The sequence below is a fragment of the Haliotis cracherodii genome, unplaced genomic scaffold (genome assembly GCF_022045235.1).
Source record: "Haliotis cracherodii isolate W230 unplaced genomic scaffold, xgHalCrac1.p SCAF_6, whole genome shotgun sequence".
In the NCBI taxonomy this organism is placed as follows: domain Eukaryota; kingdom Metazoa; phylum Mollusca; class Gastropoda; order Lepetellida; family Haliotidae; genus Haliotis; species Haliotis cracherodii.
In genome coordinates this window covers 46,068,360-46,092,295 of record NW_027266319.1, presented here as the reverse complement: position 1 = coordinate 46,092,295, position 23,936 = coordinate 46,068,360, and the positions used below count along the sequence as shown (strand labels likewise).

Sequence of the window (23,936 nt, the reverse complement as noted above, 5' to 3'; positions counted from 1 at the left end):
GATCTTATCATCATTCTTAAACAATCATCGGATTTATTTTTTACGTTAATTATGGCTTTTTTCTTCTTATAATACGGGGGTAAATCTATATAAGATCCACCTTTGAAAGGCATGTAATTCGCTATATCTAAATATAAACTATCGATTCTATCCACACCTCAACCCGAACCTCTATTAGTCCAGCGTTCTAAAGTTTCCTGTATCCTCTGAATTGATGTATCTAATGATGCGTCTATAGTATCGGATTCGGTTATAACTTCTTGATTGCTACGGAAATATGGTTCGGTATATTCGACGCTATCGTCTGCGTTACTTTTACTCAATGACATTTTAATCGTCAGCTGGTATTTTATACTTTGTAAATCATCTAATTCCTCGTTAATTTTATTCGATATGATGGGCTTAATATCGTTAACATCCATGTTGGAATTAATATCCATCTTCCAACCTCTTAGATATTTACCAACGCCGGCGGATGTGGGTACAAATATTAATTCTTGTTGTTGAATATCATCCTCGTCTTGTTCTTGTTGATTATTATCATTATTATCTAGTAAAGCGATCAATTCAGCTCTTCTCATTCGAGAGAAACCTCTCAGCCCACTGTTTCTCGCTCTAGCTTTGAGTTCTCTAACAGTCTGGGGTGGTTCCAAACCGAGTAAGGTAATCAATTCAGCTTTTCTCATACGAGAATATCCACGTAGACCACGTTGCTTTGCCATAGCCTTCAACTCTCTGACAAAAACCATAGTGGTTGAATGGTATATGCAAAATGAAACAAATGTCTAATTGGTTGTTTTCATATATCTAAATACGTATTCTCCCCAACCTATTCCTCTCATTGATGTAATCTCTCTTCCTAGCATAAATAATCTGATTCCTGACCCTATCAGCACAGTGTTTCTTACATAAACAATAATGACCTTTGACCCCTATCCCGCATTCAGAACACTTATAGTTTATGTGTCCACGCTTGATGTAATAATTGGGTATACCGCAGTAAATTTCAACACAGCGGCGGTTACATAGAGTCGTCTTCCCCATGAGTGTAAACTTGCAGTTATTCATGGTATATACATCTATCATATCATTTGTCTAAATGCAAATCACATCTACACTATTGTATAGCTGAAAATCAATAGAGCAGATAACCCCATAATAACAAATGCGACCTCTCGGTCTTTCTGAGCCTCAGACGGTGTATAAAACTGACTCATTGTTGGTATCGGTATTTGGTCGAGTTTTTTCCCATAAACGAGGTAGTATTCGTGCATGGCGGATTCGACATCCTTAAACGTTTGAATTGAATGTCCCTTCTTAATCAGTTGTTCATGAATAAAGTCTAATCTCTTCATTCTCTGCTGCGTATATTGTAACTGAGCTGCTTGGTATTGTTCTAATGCTTTATTATGTCGTTTACGCTCCTCTTCAACTTCTTTAGCGTTTGATTCCCTCATACTGGAAAATAAATAATTACTCCCCGAAAAAGCTAGAGCATTAACAACAGCTCCACCGACCATCATCGCAATTGATGCCATAGTATATGAATATAAAATATTCAAATGTTTAATTACTTCATTATGTCTTCCGGGATAAGTCCTTGTTTGATGAGCATATCCTTCGTTGCCATTGCTAATCCAATATCCAGAACCATCATACCTATATCAAATCCATTAAAATCTAGCTTGGGAGGTGTGGCTTTAGTAATCATTTTAGCCATACGGGCATAGCCAATGGCCAAGCCGGTGACCACCGCTGAATGATACGTCGCGTTTACCAACATTTTACCGTCTGTAACTGGAGTAGTCATGCTTCTTATAGCATTATATGAGGACTAACCTCTAATTGAACTTGTTGTTGCGGCGGGGGTGACGTTTTCTCTTTTCCGGTCTTATAAAAGAACCATACAGCCGCTATACCAGCAACTCCTACTAGTGCCCATGTTTTAATCGGATTTGAATTATTTATTAATTTTGCTTTGCGCGCCAGCCCTCCCTTTCTTCCTGCAGCTATTTTTTGGGGGTTCTTAGTAACTCTGGGTTGTTTTTTTGTTTGTGGTGCATCCTCATTCACTTGTGGTTCCGTTTGCGCAATCTGTTGTGGTTGTGTTTCCGCAATCTGTTGTGTCTCCATTATTTATTTGAACTTCGTTCTTTATATTATTTAGTGGGCACGTATGTTTAAATTGACAATACCTAGCCGTTATTAAAGCTGTGGTGAACGGAGCTAAGAACATTCTGAATCTATGATAAAACTCACAGCTCACTGAGCTTATAGCGTGTTCGATGAATGGGTCTTTCTCTAGAGATTCTCATAAATACATGCGATGTTCTGCCGGGATTGGGAGAAACGTACTAGCTACGACTGTGTATAGTTGTAATATAGACGACCCTATCGTTTTAGTCATGGTAGCTCCCAGTCTAGACTCGTAACGCGCGTACAGTTTTTTAATCTCTTCGTCGGTCATGTTATCAATTTTTTCGATGGTATAATTTTCTCCCAAATATTGGGAACATTTTCCACCGGCTACCAAAGCCGCGAGTCTTTCTCTATGTTTATCTAAAGATTTATCTACATCAGATTCTTTGAGCATTTGTTCGATGAGTTCGTCGCATTCCATAATGTAATACCTAAGGAGATATTTAAGTCTAACATAATATAATATGACGTATCCAATACATCCCGTAATAATGAACTGTTGCGAAAGAATGATGATTTCGAACCACATTTTATGTAATATTAACCGCTAATGTTCAATTTGCTATATTTTTGCTACATTTTGCTATAATTTTGCTATATTTGCTATCTTTTTGCTACATTTTTGCTACATTTTGCTAAGCAATTGCATAAGGAGCTGGTTGATCGGTTTTTAATACGAGTTTACAGTGCTTCGTTGCTGCTAACACTTTTCTGACTTTGTCACGTTCACCCTTGGTATAAATGACATCATATTCGCGTAAACATTCCTCGAATGAATCTTGATCTTTGCAATGAAAGAGCGCTACCCATTTGGTCTGCTCTCTGAGATCTTTCAGGACAGAGTTGTATTTTTGAGTAAGTACCCAAACGCTATGTTGAGTATGCCTTCCGGAAAATGCTAAATACGAAAGCATATCTTTCTTTTTTGTTAATTCTTTACTCGCGCTGCAGTCATCTATTACGAAAAGGGTTGATTCTCCTTTGTATTTTTCGTGACATACTCGGAGACAGTCTTGTAAACGACCGCCCGGATCGACTCTGTGTACCCCGTCGTCATTCATTACCCAATCGCTCGATAAGTATGTTTTAATAACGCTTATAGTCGGGCACAGAATAATAATATGATCGAAAACGTCCCTATAATGACTTTGTAAAATATCTAGAATAAAAGCTGTTTTTCCGCAGCCCGTTTGCCCGCATATGATAGCGCAGTGCGGATCTTTAGGTAAAAGATTATCAATAGATTGCTTGCATGAATCTCCCATTTTGTATATTAAGTTGCGCATCCATAATCATGTACAAATATATGTTTAATTTACCAGCCGATTCCTGAAGCTTCGTTATCTGTATGGTGACACCCTCGCTAGCATTTTCTATTCTCCTCCCACTGCCGTGTAATTGGTCATCGTCCGTTGTTCGCATGTCGAGCCATAGCGCGTACTTCGAGGTGAGGTATTCACCCATCGATACACTCCCGAGAGACAGATATTTCACGACCGCGTTAACTTCCGGGGAGCGTTTTATAGAAGGAAGTTTTTTAATCTCATCCCACTGGTGATACGCTAGCATTCCTTGGCTATATAGTTGATTAGGAACGCCCTCGATAGTCAATTCTACTTTTGTAATCTTGGGATTGTAGAACCTCTCGGTATTTCTTTTAAACGCATCGGAGGGGTCCTCGAACAACATTAAAATACCCTTCAACGACCTCGTGGGGATGTTTAGATTGATATTCCACATCGTATCTTTTTTGTCCCTCGTGATCTTTCGGTGTCGCAGCACGCGATCGTACAAAATAGTTTAACTTCCCGAATAATGGTTACGAATTTGTCTGGCTAATTTGGGATCCGTTATCATATCGTACTCGAGCGAGATGTTGTCAATGGAATAGCTAGCATCTACATTAGCGGATCTGATTACTCTACCGTAGTCGTTAAAAGTGAGTTCGTATTGTAACCTATCGCCTAGGAATGCTTGATAAAAGGGCATGTGGGAATCTAGTAATTCAAAGTCTAGGGGAATATAGAATCTGTTACCTAATGCGTCGGCAACGGCCTGATCTTTTACGATTTTCAGCACCTACGCGCAGTCTCAATGTGTTCTTATTACAAATACCTTGGTACTGTAAGTTTTCCCGCTCTTTATCCGTTCTCCAGAGATCCATGTAACAATAGTATACATCGCTATCGTCGATACTCAAACCTCATTACCGCTAATTTTAATGGCGATTTTCTTAACAATAGCATGACCTAAGTTCTGAACAGGCTCCCTGTTAACGTCGGTAGAATTCAAAACAATCGTAAATGCTAGTCGTACAGTTCCCGGAACTAACACATCGTGTGCGCCGAGATTAGGAAATCGAACCAGAAGCGTTTGATTCTGATCGATGGTACTAGGGTTATTAGTTATAGTTACAGACTGACGAATTGCTTTGACCCCTAATGGATCTCGAAGTCTACGTTGTGGGTTTAACTTGCGTCCGTATTGCGAAGACATTGTTATATTGAAAACATGTACCCTATGTTTAATATAAAAATGACTAATTTTGAACATAATGACTTTGATCTAGATAACATAACTGATACTAGTACCATCGAAGAGGGTACTGATGAAACCAGCTTTATGAACCCAACCGTAAATGATGCCCTTTTACAATCAGCTGTTGATGATTATTACGATGCATTAAAAGAAGATAAAAATTATGTTATCCCAATAGGTCGGGACTATTCAAAGTTTATGCTAGATAGTAAAGGAACATTGCGAGTGCGTGACTCTCCGCATATTGATCTTATGCATTATAGTACTCGTAAGCCCCTAGCCTTGTCTACTATAGCCGGTAAACATAGCCGCGAGTTTGTTCGTGATAAATTAGGTTTTGTAGAATACGGACGAGCAAAACTTCCCGCGAAGACTACTAAGGCTCTTCAGACTATGAGGAAAGTACTAGTTAATACAGATGATTTGGAAGCAGCCTTGATGGTGGCCTCGAGCGGACTCGGAGAAATCTTAGATACCTAATACGATAATTCCATGGCCAGTGTACCACATTCAGAGTTCAGTATTAGGGAATTACAAGGTCTTGACAAGGCAATGCAAACTATGCGGGGAGAACTCATCAATAATACAGCCAAGCTATCCGAAATCGACAAACATATAGCTCAAGAGAAAACAAAACTCGAACAGGCGGGCGATGAATTCAGTAGACGCCGCGTTGCGGAAAGATTGCGTAACCTAGAAGAGGAAAGATTAACGATAAAAACGGTATAAGAGAGTGGATAAAAAAGCATTTAAAAGCATTAGGTTCAGCACTGGGAAAGCTAGCTGAGAAAGCCGCGGCCGCACTTCCCGGTATAATAGGGAGTGTTGTTTCCTGGCTATTGAATTTATTAGCTAAGACCACCACTTGGCTTAGTCAAAACTTGTGGGGGTTGATCGTAGCAATTGCAGGGCTGTTGTACGTATTCGCTAAGAACTATTTAACCAAATCAGTTCGCTAAAGACTATTTAACAAAATCATGAGTAAACCAACCGAGACTCCACCTACTACAAGCGCTGTTTTTTCATCTATGTGTTGTTGATTTTTAGCCGCAATATGCGGTGACACTTGTGTGTCAGTAGATGTTTGTGCGATAGTTGGTGTTTGTGGCTTGACTATTCCCTTTTCGCCCGTGATCGTTTGCGTTATTAATTCGACATTCATATCTGAATTTATACCTGGTTTTTGTTGATCGGTAGCGATAACAATTTTATTATTATAACCGATCACTTGACCGATCTTAAGTTCCATATTACTCGGAGACATGTATAGTCCCGGTGCATAAACGAAGTCCACTTTGGATCGAGCGTACTGTAATGCATCTTGAAAACGCTTTATAGACGATGGTATGTCAACTGGTGAATTAATGGCGTCCTCTACGTTTGAGGCAAACTGTTTTTGCGCATCGACCGCCGTCCCAGAACCGATAATGGACGTTCGTGTTTGAGATTGCGCTTCGAGAATTGCCCATACATAAGTTCTTATCGATTCATTAACTCTTACAAATCCTGGGTTAGTAAAATTATTTTCCGTTTTATCATTAAGAAATTCATTCCAAGCGTCTGCGGTATGGTTCATTTGTATAAATTTTTTAACAATATAAATTAACCCACTCTTAAAACTCATAATATCTCCTCTCCAATCGTTACTCGAAAGTTCCCAGCCTTTATACCAATCACCGGTTTTATGCCAATGATCATATATTCTTGCGTAAAGTTTGCTGGTACTATACAACTTACCAAAATTAACTGGAAGTTTATTAAGTACTCTATATACATAATCGTTTTCTTCTTTGACAGATTTATTTTCCTCTGTGTAAGGAACACCTAGACCATGGTTTGCTCCTTTAATGCGCCAATCTTTACTCGTAGAAACATTAAATTCCTGACAAATACGCTCATACGCGGACCTATCATAATTATTATTTGTGGAATTCCACGCTCGATCCTGCGGTAATGGAGCACTAATTTCTTTAAGTATACGTCTAATCTGATAGTACACGTGAAATGACATAACAGACTTATTCAGTTCAAATCCTGGAGCATAAAGAGATACGCCACATCCCGTTGTGGCACACCATACGGCAAAGTTTAACTGATTCTGCCAAAATTGCATCGGATTGTGAACCCAATCGTGCACCATTTTATCGCTAGTTGCCGTGACTCTGTATTTTTCAAAGATATCGGGGAATTTAACTAAAAATTCAGCACCAGAGGCAGTTACTATAATCGATTGATTAGTAATGTATCTCGATTTCATATTTAAGTTATGATATAGTATCATTGTATATTTAATATGTATGTTACACTCCCGGGAATAACAAATGGCCAGTCTGTTGAACTGCTTCAAACTATCGATAACTCGGATGGACAACTCGAAGTCGCTCTATGCGATGTAACGTATTACCCACGGTGGACCAATATAAGTGCTGCGAGAAGAAATAATGAGATATTTATAATAGATGACCAAAATGGAATTAATAGAATTATTACTATACCTGATGGGTATTACAGCATAAGCTCACTCAATGATGAATATTTTAATGAGGAATTTTATAATCCTATTGGAATAAGTCTCACACAAAATGAGTCGACTGGGGCAGTGAAAATCTACAATGAAGGATGAAATATACATATTGGTGAGAACTTAGCATACACACTTGGATTTTGTCGGGCAATAACATTACCACGCGGCTCAAAATTGATTGCAAGTATTAACGACTTACCTGATTTAGTTCCCTATAAAGATTTGTTCATTCATCTTGATCAAATAAGCACGACGGATAATATTCAACTAGAAAGTCCTTCAACTCTGCTCAGAAGTGTTCCAGTGAAAGATGAAAAATATAATAGTGGTAGAACGGAATCTTTCTCGTTATTACAATATAAAAAATTGAAGCGTGGTATTATTTCAGACCTCAAAATTTCTGTATTAGATGTAAAACACCAACCTGTACATATAGGATACTTAAGTGTAACACTCCATATTATAAATAATGGTTGATTCCATATTTAAGTTATGATATAGTATCATTGTATATTTGATATGTATGTTACACTCCTGGGAATAACAAATAGTCAGTCTATTCAACTGCTTCGTACTATCGATAACTCGGATGGACAACTCGAAGTCGCTCTATGCGATGTAACGTATTACCCACGGTGGACCAATATAAATGCTGCAAAAAGAAATAATGAGATAATGATAATACATGACAAAGATAGAATTATTGTTATACCTGATGGGTATTACAGCGTATGCTCACTCAATGATGAATTTTTTAAGTCTTATGGAGCTAGTCTCACACAAAATGAGGCGACTGGGAGACTGAAATTATCCCCTCGAGAAAATGGTGTAGTTCCTACCGGGAACTTAGGAATTACACTTGGATTTGCAACCGATGATAATATAATAATTGCTTCATCAAATGAGGGATCTAAATTACCCGATTTAGTTCCCTATAAAGAGCTGTGCATCCATCTTGATCAAATCAGTACAACGGATAATATTCAACAAGAAAGTCCTTCAACTTTGCTCAGAAGTGTTCCAGTGAAAAATGAAAAATACAACAGCGGTAGAACGGAATCTTTTTCAACATTACAATATAAAAAATTAAAGCGGGGTATTATTTCAGACCTTAAAATTTCTGTATTAGATGTAAAACACCAACCTGTACATAAAGATACTTAAGTGTAACACTCCATATTATAAATAATGGTTGATGCATCAGGCCCTGGAACGATAAGACAATGTAATACAATTGCGCTTTCCGATCTCGGAGACACGGAAGGATTCGGTAAACCCGGTACCAATGGTAAACTATACGCTTTACACTTACACGATAATGTATACAAGCGGAAAGAAGTCACATTCACGGGTAATCTAGAAGATTTAAGCGATGTCGACGTTAGTAGACTCCTTAAAACCACTCCGTACAATATTATTTACAACAGTGAGAATAAATGGACTATGGTCGAAGCAAACATCAAGTGGCTGCTGAATATCGCCATTACCCCACCTTATGCGATGATGGGTAAGGGACATAATTTAACTAAGATAATAAATAGTGGCATCGTACTCGCGGCCTATATCCCGTCAAAACGAAAAAGTGTGTTAGTCACTCCCCTGCCAGAAAAACCAGGTCATATGTTATATAGTCGTCCGGCAATCCAAAATGTTAGTTTAAATTTGGTTACAGAATTCGATGATATTAAACAGAACTTGAGTGCAATACCTAATATTTCTACTCTTATTATTGAAGTCTTGTTCGGAGATGCACCGGTAGATGCCTTCGGAATATTACCAGGTCTATCGATTAAATGGCTCAAGAAACACGAGCGTCAACGTTGCAGTATTATTCAGGTTGGAGCATCACCCGTTACAACCCTCGAGGGGGTTCAAATTATTAAAAGTGACAGAATTTCTCTTTCTAAGATATTCTTGCCGTATAATATACATTTGATAAGGTTGATGTATACTCTCAAAACATTTAAGCAAGACCAATTAAAGACTATTATATATTCGTAATATACACTATGAATTTATATCCAGCGCTCGATGAAAAGATGGAAACTGTTGATGGATTTCGATTACATCAAATAAGCGACATAAAACATCGAATAGAAAAGGATAGGGAGTTGAGACTTGGATTGTATAAAAAGTATCGCAGAGCCGTGAATGCTCTGGACGGAGTTGACACCGCTCTTGTAGTGGCTGGCATGGGACTCGGTGTAGCCGGTGTCGGTTTACTATCAACTATAATCGCCGCGCCTATCGTGCTCGGCATGGAAATAACCGCTGGAGTCTCGGGACTGGCAGGAATAGCGATAAAATTCATTTCTCGTAGGTTGCAAAAGAAAGCATTAAAACACGATAAGATTCGAATACTCGCCGAAGCAAAGTTGAACAGCATTGAGGATCATATTTCGACAGCAATGGCCGATTGTAAGATATCCGAGGATGAGTTTCGTTTAGTGCTGTCGGAACTCACCAAATACAACCTAATGAAGCAGGAGATTCGATCAAAATCTCGTAAGACCAGTGGTATTAGCGAAGACGAGAAAAAAAAGTTCATAGAACAAGGGAGGCAACAAGCGCGTCAATTATTCCGTACCAAAACCAAAGAACTGGTTGGAGATTAAAAATAAATTGCTTACTATCTTTTGATCACATTTAGACAAATGCTTACATAAATATATAATAATGGAAAAAACTATTAAATGGAGAGAATTACCACAAGGTTTTTATTATATCAGTGATGTCAAACCAACCAAATACGGTAATCAATTGTTTCTTATCAATTTACAAAAAGAGTGTAGTTATATATAGTCTGGTCTCCTAGTAAAATGAAGGAAGAACTTAATAAAAATGTTGAATATCGCTTTATCGATAAAAATAATGAAGAATATTTTTATTACCATTTAGACTCATCTAAAGCAATGATTGGACCCAGGTATTGGTGAGCCAAAGCTGAATCTCATGACTATCGTTAAATCGCATAATCATTTTGGCATAAAAAATTCCCTCTGTAGTAGCAGTATAGGTATATGAATCCAGCTCCAGTGGAAGTGAGCCAGAACCATCATTACCTATACTACTTAAAGCCACACCTCCCAAGCTAGATTTTAATAGTTACGATATTAGTATGTCCGTTCTGGATATTGGATTGGCTATGGCAACGAAGGATATGCTCATCAAACAAGGACTTATCCTGGAAGACATAATGAAGTAATTAAACATTTGAATATTTATATTCATATAAATATGGCAACAATTGCGATGATGGTCGGTGGAGCTATTGTTAATGCTCTAGCTTTTTCGGGGAGTAATTTTTTATTTTCCAGTATGAGGGAATCAAACGCTAAAGAAGTTGAAGAGGAGCGTAAACGACATAACGAAGCAATGGAACAATTCCAAGCAGCTCAGTCACAATATATGTGGCAGAGAATGAAGAGATTAGACTTTATTCATGAAAAACTGCTTCAGGAAGGACATTCAATTCAAACATTTAAGGATGTCGAATCTGCCATGCACGAATACTTCCTCATTTATGGGAATAAACTCGACCCAATACCGAGACCAACAATGAGTCAGTTTTATACACCGTCAGAGGCTCAAAAGAACCGCAAGGTCACATTTGTGATTATGGGATTGAGTGCTGTATTGATTTTCAGCTATACCATGACCTAGTTAGCTAATCTATAAATAGCGTTGGCTGACTGCCTCACCAGTGTAGATGTGATTTGCATTTAGACAAATGATATGGTAGATGTATAAACCATGAATAATTGCAAATTTACTCTCATGGGTAAGAAGACTCTATGTGTTGAAATTTACTGCGGCATACACAATTATTACATCAGGCGCGGAAACATAAACTATACGTGTTCTGTATGCGGGATAGGGGTCAAAGGTCGTTATTGTTTATGTAAGGAACACGGTGCTGATAGGGTCAGGAACCAGATTATTTATACTAGGAAGAGAGATTACATCAATGAGAGGAATAGGTTGGGGAGAATACGTATTTAAATATATGAAAAACAACCAATTAGACATTTGTCTCATTTTGCATATACCATTCAACCACAATGGTTTTTGTCAGAGAGTTGAAGGCTATGGCAAAGCAACGTGGTCTACATGGATATTCTCGAATGAGAAAAGCTGAATTGATTACCTTACTAGGTTTGGAATACAACAAACCCCAGACTGTTAGAGAACTCAAAGCTCCAGCGAGAAACAGTGGGCTGAGAGGTTATTCTCGAATGAGAAGAGCTGAATTGATCGCTTTACTAGATAATGTTGATGTTGATAATAATGTTGATATTGATAATGATGATGATAAACAACAAGAATTAATATTTGTACCCATATCCGCCGGCGTTGGTAAATATATAAGAGGTTGGAAGATGGATATTAATTCCAACATGGATGTTAACGATATTAGGCCCATCATATCGAGTAAAATTAACGAGGAGTTAGATGATTTACATAGTATAAAATACCAGCTGACGATTAAAATGTTATTGAGTAAAAGTAACGCAGATGATAGCACCGAATATACCGAACCATATTTCCGTAGCCATCAAGAAGTTATAACTGAATCCGATACTATAAACGCATATATATTAGATATAGCAAATTATATGCCTTTCAAAGGTGGATCTTATATAGATTTACCCCCGTATTATAAGAAGAAGAAAGCCATAATTAATGTAAAAAATAAATCCGATGACTGTTTAAGAATGATGATAAGATCTGCATTGTTCCCCGTAGATTCTAAAATTGCAAATAGACCTTCTAGCTATCCCCAAAACGATGGACTCAACTTCGATGGTATAGAGGAACCTACACCAATATCGCAAATTGATAAGGTGGAAAAGCAAAATAATTTAGCTATAAATGTTTTCGGACATTCTAAAGGAATTGTTGTACACAGGATAAGCTCCGCTCTGGAACATATCCCCAGAATCAATTCATTTCTGATTGAAAAAGATGGAAAATATCATTATACGTGGATAAAGAGCTTAAACAGGCTATTATACTATCAAACTAAATATAAGGGAAAGAAATATTTCTGCGAAAGATGCCTACATGGGTACAGCAGACAAGATCTATTAGCAGCCCATAAAGAAGACTGCAGAGGTGTTGGACAGACCGCTATCAGGATCGATATGCCTAAAGAGGGAAAAAATATATTAAAATTTGAACATTATTGTAATCAAATGCCAGAACCGTATGTAATTTACGCCGACTTCGAAGCACTTATCAAACCTATAGAAAATACCGACCGTAGCAATAATAAAGATAGTTTTACATACAAAACTCAAGAACATATTCCTTTTGGGTTTGGATATATAGTTGTAAGGTATGATGGTAAAACAAACACTCCCGTGATTTACAGAGGTCACGATGCAGCGGGAAAGTTCCTAGAATATCTACAAGACGAAGAGAGAATAATCAGGGAAAAATTATCGTGTAAGAAACCCATGTGTATGACAAGGGATGATTGGAGGGCCCATAAGAAGTCAACGAGTTGTCATGTTTGTAATAAACCCCTGAATGGGGATTCCGTAAGAGATCATTGCCACGTCACGGGTAATTATCGGGGAGCCGCTCATAACGATTGTAACTTGAAGAAACTAAAAATGAATTCTCAAACAATACCCATCCCCGTTGTGTTTCATAACCTTAGGGGATACGATTCACATCTCTGTTATCTTCCCTGGACAATTTAGCTAATGCGAACAATCCAGATGACTTCGCGATAACAAATAAATACACCGATAAGATAACTCGTCATTTGTTGCTGAGAAAAGGTGTATATCCTTACGAATATATGGATGATTGGTCTAGATTCGAAGAAACTGAATTACCACCCCTTGAATCATTCTATAGTAACTTAACAGAATCTAGAATAACAGATGCCGATTATGAACACGCTCTGACGGTCTGGGATAAATTAGGTTGTAAGAATTTAGGTGATTATCACGATCTGTACTTAAAAACCGATGTACTGTTACTCGCCGATATATTCGAGATATTTAGAAAGACATGTATAAAACAATACGGCTTGGACCCGGCATGGTACTATTGCAGTCCCGGACTATCGTGGGATGCATTGTTGAAGAAGACCAGCGTAGAACTAAAACTACTCACAGATTACGATATGCACTTGTTTATTGAGAAAGGTTTAAGAGGTGGTATATCGATGGCGGCGAAAAGGTATTCTAAGGCTAATAATAAATTAGTGGAAGGATACGATCCGAGTAAACCCGACACGCATATATTATATCTCGACGCTGACAATTTGTACGGATGGGCTATTAGTCAACCTTTACCCACGGGTGGTTTTGAGTGGGTCGATGATATCAATAATATCAATGTGAATGATATCCATAATATCCATAATAATGATGCGAATAAAGGGTACATACTAGAAGTTGACTTTGAATATCCAAGTTCGTTACCTAAAGACCATAACAGTTATCCGCTAGCTCCCGAAAGATTAATGATTAATAAAGATTGGATGTCAGAATATCAACGGTCCTTGATGGGTAATAGTAGGTTAGCTAACGTAGAAAAACTCGTACCAAATTTGATGGATAAGACAAAATATAAAGTTCACTACAGAAATCTCCAGCTGTATCTATCGTTAGGTATGAAACTTAAGAAAATACACAGAGTTCTAAAGTTCGATCAAAGCCCTTGGATGGAGCCCTATATAAGGCTTAACACAGATTTAAGAAAGATAGCTACCAGCGATTTCGAAAAGAATCTATATAAGCTCATGAATAACTCGGTATTTGGTAAAACTATGGAGAATCTAAGGAAGTGTGTTGATGTTAAATTAGTCAGATCTAATGAGGAAGAAAGACTAAGGAAACTTATAGCCAGTCCGGCTTTTAACAGAAGCAAGATATTTAGGAGATAAACATACTGTGTTTTCAATGTAGAGCTAGGTTACCTGTAGATTTAACCCCGCTAAATTGAATTTGGAACCGAACGCGCAGCGTGAGGGTTCAAATGTTAAATTTAGCGCGGTTAAATCTACAGGTAACCTAGCTCTACATTGAAAACACAGTATGTTTATCTCCATTCTACCATGACTAAATAAAACGCGAACTCTTTGGTGTTAGCAAATATACTGAGTGAAGCGGCATGGGTTGAGTCCAGTGTTTTGAGTGGGTTATCGATCTGAATTACGGAATCACCGAACAAAATATGGTGCTGTATATACGCAAGCAGTTTGTTTACACCGTAATACTTCGCTCGAACATATGCAGGCATTGAAAGTATATAATCATGTCAACTTGGTAAGCTAACATGAGGTGGGCATCCCTAAAGAAAACAAAGCAAGCTTTGCAAGGCTTTCGCTCTACATCGCACGTCACCATTATGACGTCATATCGCTCATTGTGACGCAAAAGATATGACGTCACAGTCGTATATAGAAAAGCGCCAAAATTCCAAGCTCTCTGTTGTCTCCAAAACGTAAATACATTCCCTTTGTTGATTTCTGTCGTATTTTTCTGCACGAAATGTATTGCCACACATCCTTTGAATATTGTAGTAACCGCATCTGTGTATTTTGTAACCTGTAATTGTAGATATAATTATTTAAATGTGCCTACCGACAATGACTGAAAATAGTACTATTCTATCAATTTTAGCTTCCGCGGTGATGCGGCCGTCAAACCAGCTGTTTCAATCAGAGGGGGTTTATTGTGATTTAATAGCCTCTGATTGAAGAATCAGAATCGAGTAAATTCCAAATTCATGGTAGAATTATTCATTAATAGTAAACTCATTTCCAGTAATCCGTTTACAGGTGAACCTCTTGCACGGTTAACGCCTCTTGGCTGGACTTGTATAGGGAACAACACTCCTTGATGGGTAATAGTAGGATGGAACCCTATATAAGGCTGAACACAGATTTAAGAAAGATAGCTACCAGGGATTTTGAAAAGAATCTATATCAACTCATGAATAACTCAGTATTTGGTAAAACTATGGAGAATCTAAGGAAGCGTGTTGATGTTAAATTAGTCAGATCTAATGAGGAAGGGAGACTCAGGAAACTTATAGCCAGTCCGGCTTTTAACAGAAGCAAGATATTCGATAACGACTTAGCTGCGTTGCATATGCAGAAGAGTAATATAAAATTCAACAGACATGTGTACGTCGGTATGAGTATTCTCGACTTGTCAAAACACTTAATGTATGACTTTTATTACAACGAACTTAAGAAGCAATACGGCGATAGATGCAAGGTGTTATATACCGACACAGATTCATTGTTGATGGAAATACAAACCGAGGATGTGTATAATGATATGGCAGAAAAAATAGATATGTACGACACGAGCGATTACCCTAAAGATAATCCACTACACAGCGTAGTAAATAAAAAGGTGTTAGGTAAGATGAAGGATGAAAGTGCTGGGACCCCTATAGCGGAGTATGTAGGATTAAGACCTAAGATGTATTCTATAAAGAAGTCCGATAATTGGGAGATAAGAAAAGCTAAGGGTGTTAAGAAGTATGTGGTAAAAAAGCATATCAAACACGAACAGTATAAAGAATCATTATTCAACGGTAGAACGTTCAAACACGAGATGAACTCTTTAAGAAGTTACAATCATAGGATATATGGAATAAGAATGAACAAGACATCATTATCCCCCTTAGATACAAAGAGATGGATTGATAAGGATGGTGTAACTACCTATTCTTATGGTTATGGTGGTAATACCGTACCGTCGGGAACTATGAACAACTCTTCTCGTACAAATGCCCTACCCGGTCCATCTTGAAGATAATAAAGAATAGGCTCTCCTTCTTTCATAACCAATCGACTAATGTTATACGTCTTAAGGGACCATATGGGATCGGTTGCGAGACGTAGGCCTCCCTCGAGTTCACCGGGCTGGTATAAATATCTTACCCTTACTCTATCCGGAAGTTTTCGTTCTTTGCCTCTCCTCGGTGCTGAAGATTCTGAAGTCACGGATTTCATTTTAATAGCATCAGATGGTTTCTTCCCTATTAATCTCGCCACTTCATTATTCAGCGCTGATACACCGGCTGATAATCGTGTCACCCATTTGGTTGATCTCAATCGCTCGGATTTCATTTCGATCCCATACTGATAGCCAAACAAATGTTCCGCTAATGTCCTGTTAAATCTTTCGACGATAGCTTGACTGCGGTGGGCCTCTCTTTCACCACTGACAATTTCGACATTGTGCTTTGTAAACAGTTTTGTTATCGATCCCATAAACTCGCGACTGGGATCTACTTGAAATAGCTTAGGCCAATTTAGTGGTCTGCGTTTATATATGCGACTCAGTGCATTAGCTACTTCTGTTGAATCTTTCGAGGTTAATGGTTCAGCCTCTTTGTATCGACTAGCCACATCCACTACTGTTAAAGCGTATTTATACGTTTTGCATTTTACCTTATCGTGGGGAAGAAACAAGAGGTCAGCCTGATGAACTTCATTCGTTGTAAAAATATCAAACTTCTTCCTCGGTATATATCGCTTGTTTCTTTAACCAATCCTTGGCCACATCTTTAGATACCTTAGCCGTGGTGGCTAATTTTTGTATTGCTCCTACACCTTTCCAATATCCTCGTGGGCTATAGTAAATTTTATTCATTATTAATTAATATTGATATTTCTTTTAAAACGACTTTCGTTTAATCACATCATCATTTTTATACTAATAGAAGCATTGATTGGCCCCAGGTATTGGTGAGCTAGAGCCAATTTAACTTAATCTAATGACTATCGTTGAATCGCATAGTCATTTACACATAAAAAATGCCACCTGTAGTAGCAGTATAGGTATATAAATCCAGCTCCAGTGGAGTTGCGGCAGAACCCCTATTACCTATACTACTGGCTGCCTTACTTAGACCTTTACTCAAAATATACTTGTATGCCTAGTCCATAAACTGCAACATTTTGTTTCATATTGTTTTATCAATAGGACTTGAGAAGTATTTACAACTAGCTACGTACATTCAAGGACATACGTGATAGTTTATTTCCAGGACAATTTCCCATTTCATCCCATTCTACAAAAGGAGAAGTCTGAAATGGATAATGATCGTATGGAATTATTTGTCATAAAAGGAAAACTATATTCTTGGTATTGAACTATATAATAATGGTTTTCAGTTAATATGTCTTTCCTTTTTTCTTTTGGCCTAGCTAAACTACAGCTTGGAGGGAACATATGCAATTGAACATTGTGAAAAAAGAACCGCAAGAATGCATTCATTTTCCTTTCAGACAAGGTTTTATTTTGACCAATTCTATTTCTTACTAAGGATACAATTATTATCATTATTACTAAATGCGTAAGTCACTGATCAAAGTATTTGATAATTTAGATAATGCACAGTGAAAACATAATGAAAACTGTTTAAAACATCAAAACCAACTCACATTTGATCTGCAAACATTTATCATTCAGAAATTGATTATCAATATATTGTGTGTAGATCTAATTACTTTTACTGTTCATGTTATAAATTGAACCATGCAAGATTCTTATATATGAGGCTAAAATATTAAAAAGGTTATTTAATATTGGATTCATTTTGACGGCTTTCTCACTGTAAAACTTTCCATTCCCTTATTCAACTATATGCACATTATTTTCTTGGAATATCAAACCTTCAAACAGATATGAAAAGCACATATATATATATGTCAACATACAAAAATTAGAAAACTGCGCCAAATATTTTAACAGTGTTGGTCAAGTGATAAATAGTCTCATTCACTCGGAAGTGGAAATCTTCCCAGTCGTGTTGTACTAGATCTAGTTCAGTCAAAGAGAATATTATTATTTGGAAATCTACATCATTAATTTGGAAATCTAATATTGATTAGATCATATATCCATGGCAGAATGTTTGAAATACGAGCTGTCATGTTATGATAATAAATTCCATTTTCTGAGGAGATTTATGTGTATTTGATGATATATATATACACACACAATTGGTTTTTGGTTATCTTGTACAATCACAGAATGTACCATGTACATTAGACTCTATAATAGAATACTATTTAAGCAAGCCAATCATAGCGCCATTGTCACAGTTTCAGTGAAAGGAAAAACAAATCGAAATTGAACTTTACAACACATGATATCCATAAGCGGTTAACTCAAATGTAAAAAGGTATTGCTGTCATTATTTTAGAAATTATGTAGATGTTTTCAATTTGTGCAGTGACAAAAAAAACAATTGAGTGCGATCAAATTGGCTGTCTGATATTAAAATAGTTAAGTGTATGTGACATGGATGCATAATAAAAAGATTCACCGTCATTTGCATGAAGTTCAGCATGGCAGAAAAAGGTTGAGAAGAGCGGTAACCACTTTACTAAGCCCACCATATTTCACTAACCATAGCGCTGTATAAAATATGAGTTACACGATGTTAAAGCTGAGATGATTAGGGTGATGGTTATAATTTTGATTTTACGCACTCAGTGTTTGACATCTTAATTTGCAGTTGAAAAAGGACCATATATGGTACCCTGGCACTAAGAGGGTGTTAAAAATGAGGGACAATATATGGTCCCATGGCACCAAGAGTGTTAAGGCATGGAGATTTTCAATTTGAAACACCACAATAGTTTGGAACATGTGATGGGATTGGATGACATTGAAGGTCAAGTTCATTGTGAAGTAGACTCCCATAAAGCCTTTGTAAACAATATATCATGCACATATATGACTGGAATTTGACAAAAAATTAAATTCATGATCTCTCTGTAGGCAGTTCAATGCTGCAATTGAAGGCCAAAGTCTTAACAGAAGCGCTTATAGCTTCGTTACAGTAGCTAGAGGCATAGGACTTTCTGTTTCTCTTTTACTTCATTGGCCATGTGTTTTCCTAACCTGGAAGTAAAATTATTCACCGAGAAATACTCATAGCTTTGTTATTAAGGTAGCAAGAAGCACAGGTTTTTCTATGTTGTACTGCTTTGGATATGTGTGGGGTCAACCTGATGATAATACCAAAATGGTTCATGATGCATTTTTCTGATGGCAAAGTATTTGGACTTTCAAGGAAGGATGGAAATGGGTTGGCTTCTATTTTTGTATGTAATTTCAGTTTCCCATCTGTTCCATTCTAAATTGGTCAAAATGAAAATAATCATATAATCAGGGCGGGAGTGTGTTTTTGTAGTCTTTATAAGAAAATAAATCACAAATGCCATTCTCTTTTTGGTTGTGATCGAGCGAGTAGGTGTGGTTTTAAGCCACTTTTATCACTATTCCAGTAATATCACAGTGGGGACACCAGAAATGGGCTTCAAGCGTTGGTGTCTGCATTATATACAGAAACATTCTAGTAAAAGTCTTTGTTTTACTTTTTACTTTTTATGATAACATGCAGAAAATCCAAGAGTGACAACAGGGCCTCAGATATCTCAGGAAGAAGGTATCTCACAGGGCACCCGTCACCTTTCATTCGAAAACTGGGTAGATGGCTCACCACATGATTCTGAGGAATATGACACTGATGTTGAAGAAGAAAAGAAACCAGGTGAATGGGGAATAATGTTATCATGGTGCACTTTGAAGTTTCTTGTTGTTTTTCTTGTGTTTATTTTAGGGATTATGAGGACTGGTGTCCAAAACTTGGATTGTGCTCATTTACAACTGATTACAGAACTTTGTCCACATAACATTAGTCTGTGTTATGAAAACATGAAACTATATATAATGTACTGCAGTTTTGTGCATCATATTCAAGATGTCAAATGTACAGCTAGATTTCCAATTTCTCCCATGCATGGAGGGGCAGATTTTTGGGTGTTGATGGTTTAATGTATAGAATTGGCAGGAGAAAGGCAGGAGATGTGCTTTGTTGGAGATGCACGTCCAAAAAATGCTTGAGAAATGTTGGCAACATACCTATGCATGTAGAAACAAACCACACCCATCCATATAAACATAATTCAAAATTTATACAAAAAACATGGTGCGTATATGTATGCATATGTTTAGTAAACTGTAATAGTGATTGATATAGAGAAGTATATTATCACACACAGCACTGGATCCACTATGAGACAGCAGGTCCGCGAACAAACGACCATCTGAAGGGTTGGCATGAGAGATTTAAGAAGCTGATTGGGAAAGCGCATCTCAATGTTTTTTGAAATTCTAAAATTCAGTTGTGCTGAACAGAAAGTGAACAAAATACATCTCAACTTGTCTAGTACACTGTTGGTCAGCAACTACCTCCTCAAAAGAAGAAATATGAGGATATGCTGAGAAGGACTTGACGATTTGAAGAGAAAACTGGATGGCAACAAAATGAGTGTGATGAAATGCAGCGCCAGTGTTTTAAGATTAGCTTGATATGTGTGTGTATATTGATTTTAATATTAAATTTAGAATTTGCATCTAGTGTAGTTTATTGTCATTGTAATATATCATTTTGGAGTGAATGAAATATATCCAGGAAAATATATTTTCAGCTGTTGTCTGCTTTTCATATGACTCTACCCAAGAGCAAGGGTTAACTTGCGAAAAAAATATGCAGCTGGACAGGGGAGAAATTGGCAGGAAAGCGACTAGCCACCAGTGCACTATGTTGTTGCACCTGATATGAAGTTGCCTTTGTGCGAATGAACCCTTCTGTTTCATTGGTTAATGTGACCTTGTATGAACCCAGGGATTTATCTAGGATTTTTGCCTGTAGCAACATGCAACTAGAGTTCATGATTGGGGGATCAGACTTTTCTCTTTACATGCATTACATTCTCTTTTAGACCATTTATCCAACAATATCAAACCAACTACAATCAAGAGTTGGCCAAAACCAAAAGGGAAGCTGTAAAATCATGTGCCATAAAACTGATGGACACACATATCTCCCAACTACAATTGAACGTATGTGATCTCAGAGACCTAGCCACCATGGACAAAAACATACTCCAAAAGGATGCTGATAAACATTCTCTGGATACCATTTTTGCCAAACAGCTCAACCCTAGAATCCACTAACTGGCATACAAAACTAGATCAACGTTTCGATGAGTTTAATGAAAAGAATCCATATGACCCCAAACTGTTTATGGAACCTACATAAACCCACTGCAAAAAAAATCCATATATACAAGCTTGTATATCCTTTGGAAAGATGATATTTCCAAAGGATATACAAGATTGGAATGATGATATATACAAAAATATACAAATTTGTATATATGGTATATCCAAATTTGTTTTCTTTGTATATATTGGTAAAGGGAGATAATTGTTATGTATTTGTGTATAATTATTATATATATATATATATATATATATATATGCAAATTGAAGTGTTTAAAGTTGAGCACTGTGTTTCTTTGTATATGTTTGTAAAGGAGGATAATTGTTTTGTGTGTGCAAAATAGTATCAGCAAGTTACAAAAAACTGATATTGTGGCGTGTAACATTAATGGAATGTTTAATTAGTACTCCACACTGTTAGCGGGAGTCCATACTCTCTTTGCAATGATATTGACGGGTAAGGGATTGAGGCGTCTGGTACTTTTCCTGGCGCGGTGCTTGGTTTGTGAGTAGACTTTATGGTCAAATGCACAGAGAGGATAAGCTGTCGGGGGTGATTGGCGGTGACTTCTGTTTTGAAAGTGTTGAAATCAATTTGTGCTGAGCTTGGATTCGTTTGTACGGGGAGGCCGCGATGTGATTTGTAACATGCTCTCGTGCACCTGGCAGATTAGCCAACAGTGTGGATTGCACAGAGGATGAAAACTATTTTATTATTAATTTAAAGCGTTGAATTTGGTTTGTTCTGAGGTGTCGGTTTAATTGTAGGGAAAACATTGTTATAATGTCAAATCTAGGCGGAACGCGGAAAATCGTGTTTTTTTAAAAAACGGCAGTCCTTGGAAAAATCCTCTTCAAAATATAATGAAAGATATTTTTTTAAAAATACTCCGAAAATATCGTGTTGTCGGACAACCGTTGCGGATTGTCCTGTTTTCAAATTTTCAGCATCAAACATGCCTTAATTATTATTCATCACACAATCATGGGATCATTTCCGGACATCATACTTTTCTATCCTGAATACTTGCACTATAACGGGTGGGGGGGGAGGCGTCACACAGAAATTGTTAATAATCCAATAATGACTTTTTTATGATAAAGTGTCTTTTATAAGTGAATGAGATGTTTTACAGTTGTTCAAGTGAAAAAAATATGAATGTTTATTCAGCGTCCGAAAACCCATAACATGGGGATATATGTTGTATTAATGTTTTATGTTTTACAAAAGATAATAAGTACAAAGGTATGCTTTTCTCAATATGCTTCAACATGGGGAAAGGGACATTGCACGTTTGTGTCAGTATTGCTCCCAGGTGGCGTCCTCGTCCACTAATGCCTACAGCCACTAATGCCTACGGCGTACAATAAACAAAGTCATGCACCAGTGATTTTCAGCGACACCTACTATCAGTGCATCATTTCTGCATCATTGCATTAGTTGTTATAGTATATACACCAGGAGATATTTGATGATTTCAAAGAAATTTCAAAGAGTTCATTCCTAGCATGGGTATGTTGTTTTCATTGTGTAGGCATTATTCCACACTGTTTTATTTATTTGTAGGCAATAGTAACTGTAGGCAAAAGTGGACTTAGGCATTAGTGGCTGGAACCCAGGTTGCGCAGAAACTATTCTAGTAGTATAGGTAATAGGGGTTCTGGACCACTTCCACTGGAGCTGGATTCATATACCTATACTGCTACTACAGGGGGAATTTTTTATGCCAAAATGATTATGCGATTCAACGATAGTCATGAGATTCAGCTCCAGATCACCAATACCTGGGTCCAATCATTGCTTTAGATGAGTCTAAATGGTAATAAAAATATTCTTCATTATTTTTATCGATAAAGCGATATTCAACATTTTTATTAAGTTCTTCCTTCATTTTACTAGGAGACCAGACTATATAACTACACTCTTTTTGTAAATTGATAAGAAACAATTGATTACCGTATTTGGTTGGTTTGACATCACTGATATAATAAAAACCTTGTGGTAATTCTCTCCATTTAATAGTTTTTTCCATTATTATATATTTATGTAAGCATTTGTCTAAATGTAATCACACGATATTTTTAATCTCCAACCAGTTCTTTGGTTTTGGCACGGAATAATTGACATGCTTGTTGCCTCCCTTGTTCTGTAAACTTTTTGTTATCGTCTTCGCTAATACCATTGGTCTTACGAGAATTTGATCGAATCTCCTGCTTCATTTCATTGTATTTGGTGAGTTCCGACAGCACTAAACGAAACTCCTCCTCGGATATCTTACAATCGGCCACTGCTGTTGAAATATGATCCTCGATGCTGTTCAACTTTGCATCGGCGAGTATCCGAATACTATCGTGTTTTAATGCTTTCTTTTGCAACCTACGAGAAATGAATTTTATCGCTATTCCTGCCAGTCCCGAGGCTCCAGCCGCTATTTCTATGCCGAGCACGATAGGCACGGCGATTATAGTTGATAGTAAACCGACACCGGCTACACCGAGTCCCATGCCAGCCACTACAAGAGCGGTGTCAACTCCGTCCAGAGCATTCACGGCTCTGCGATACTTTTTATACAATCCAAGTCTCAACTCCCTATCCTTTTCTATTCGATGTT

The 23,936-nt window shown here is 37.3% G+C and overlaps 1 protein-coding gene across 1 annotated transcript in view; it reads left to right on the top strand.

Moving 5' to 3' along the window:
* The window catches only part of LOC139445621 (leucine-rich repeat-containing protein 74A-like), a 582,304-nt gene that overhangs the window by 6,816 nt on the left and 551,552 nt on the right, over positions 1 to 23,936 (top strand). The window contains exons 2-3 of the mRNA XM_071226790.1: positions 8,506 to 8,549; positions 19,658 to 19,807. Coding sequence (XP_071082891.1) covers positions 8,506 to 8,549; positions 19,658 to 19,807 — 194 coding nt within the window. The remainder of the gene's footprint in view (positions 1 to 8,505; positions 8,550 to 19,657; positions 19,808 to 23,936) is intronic.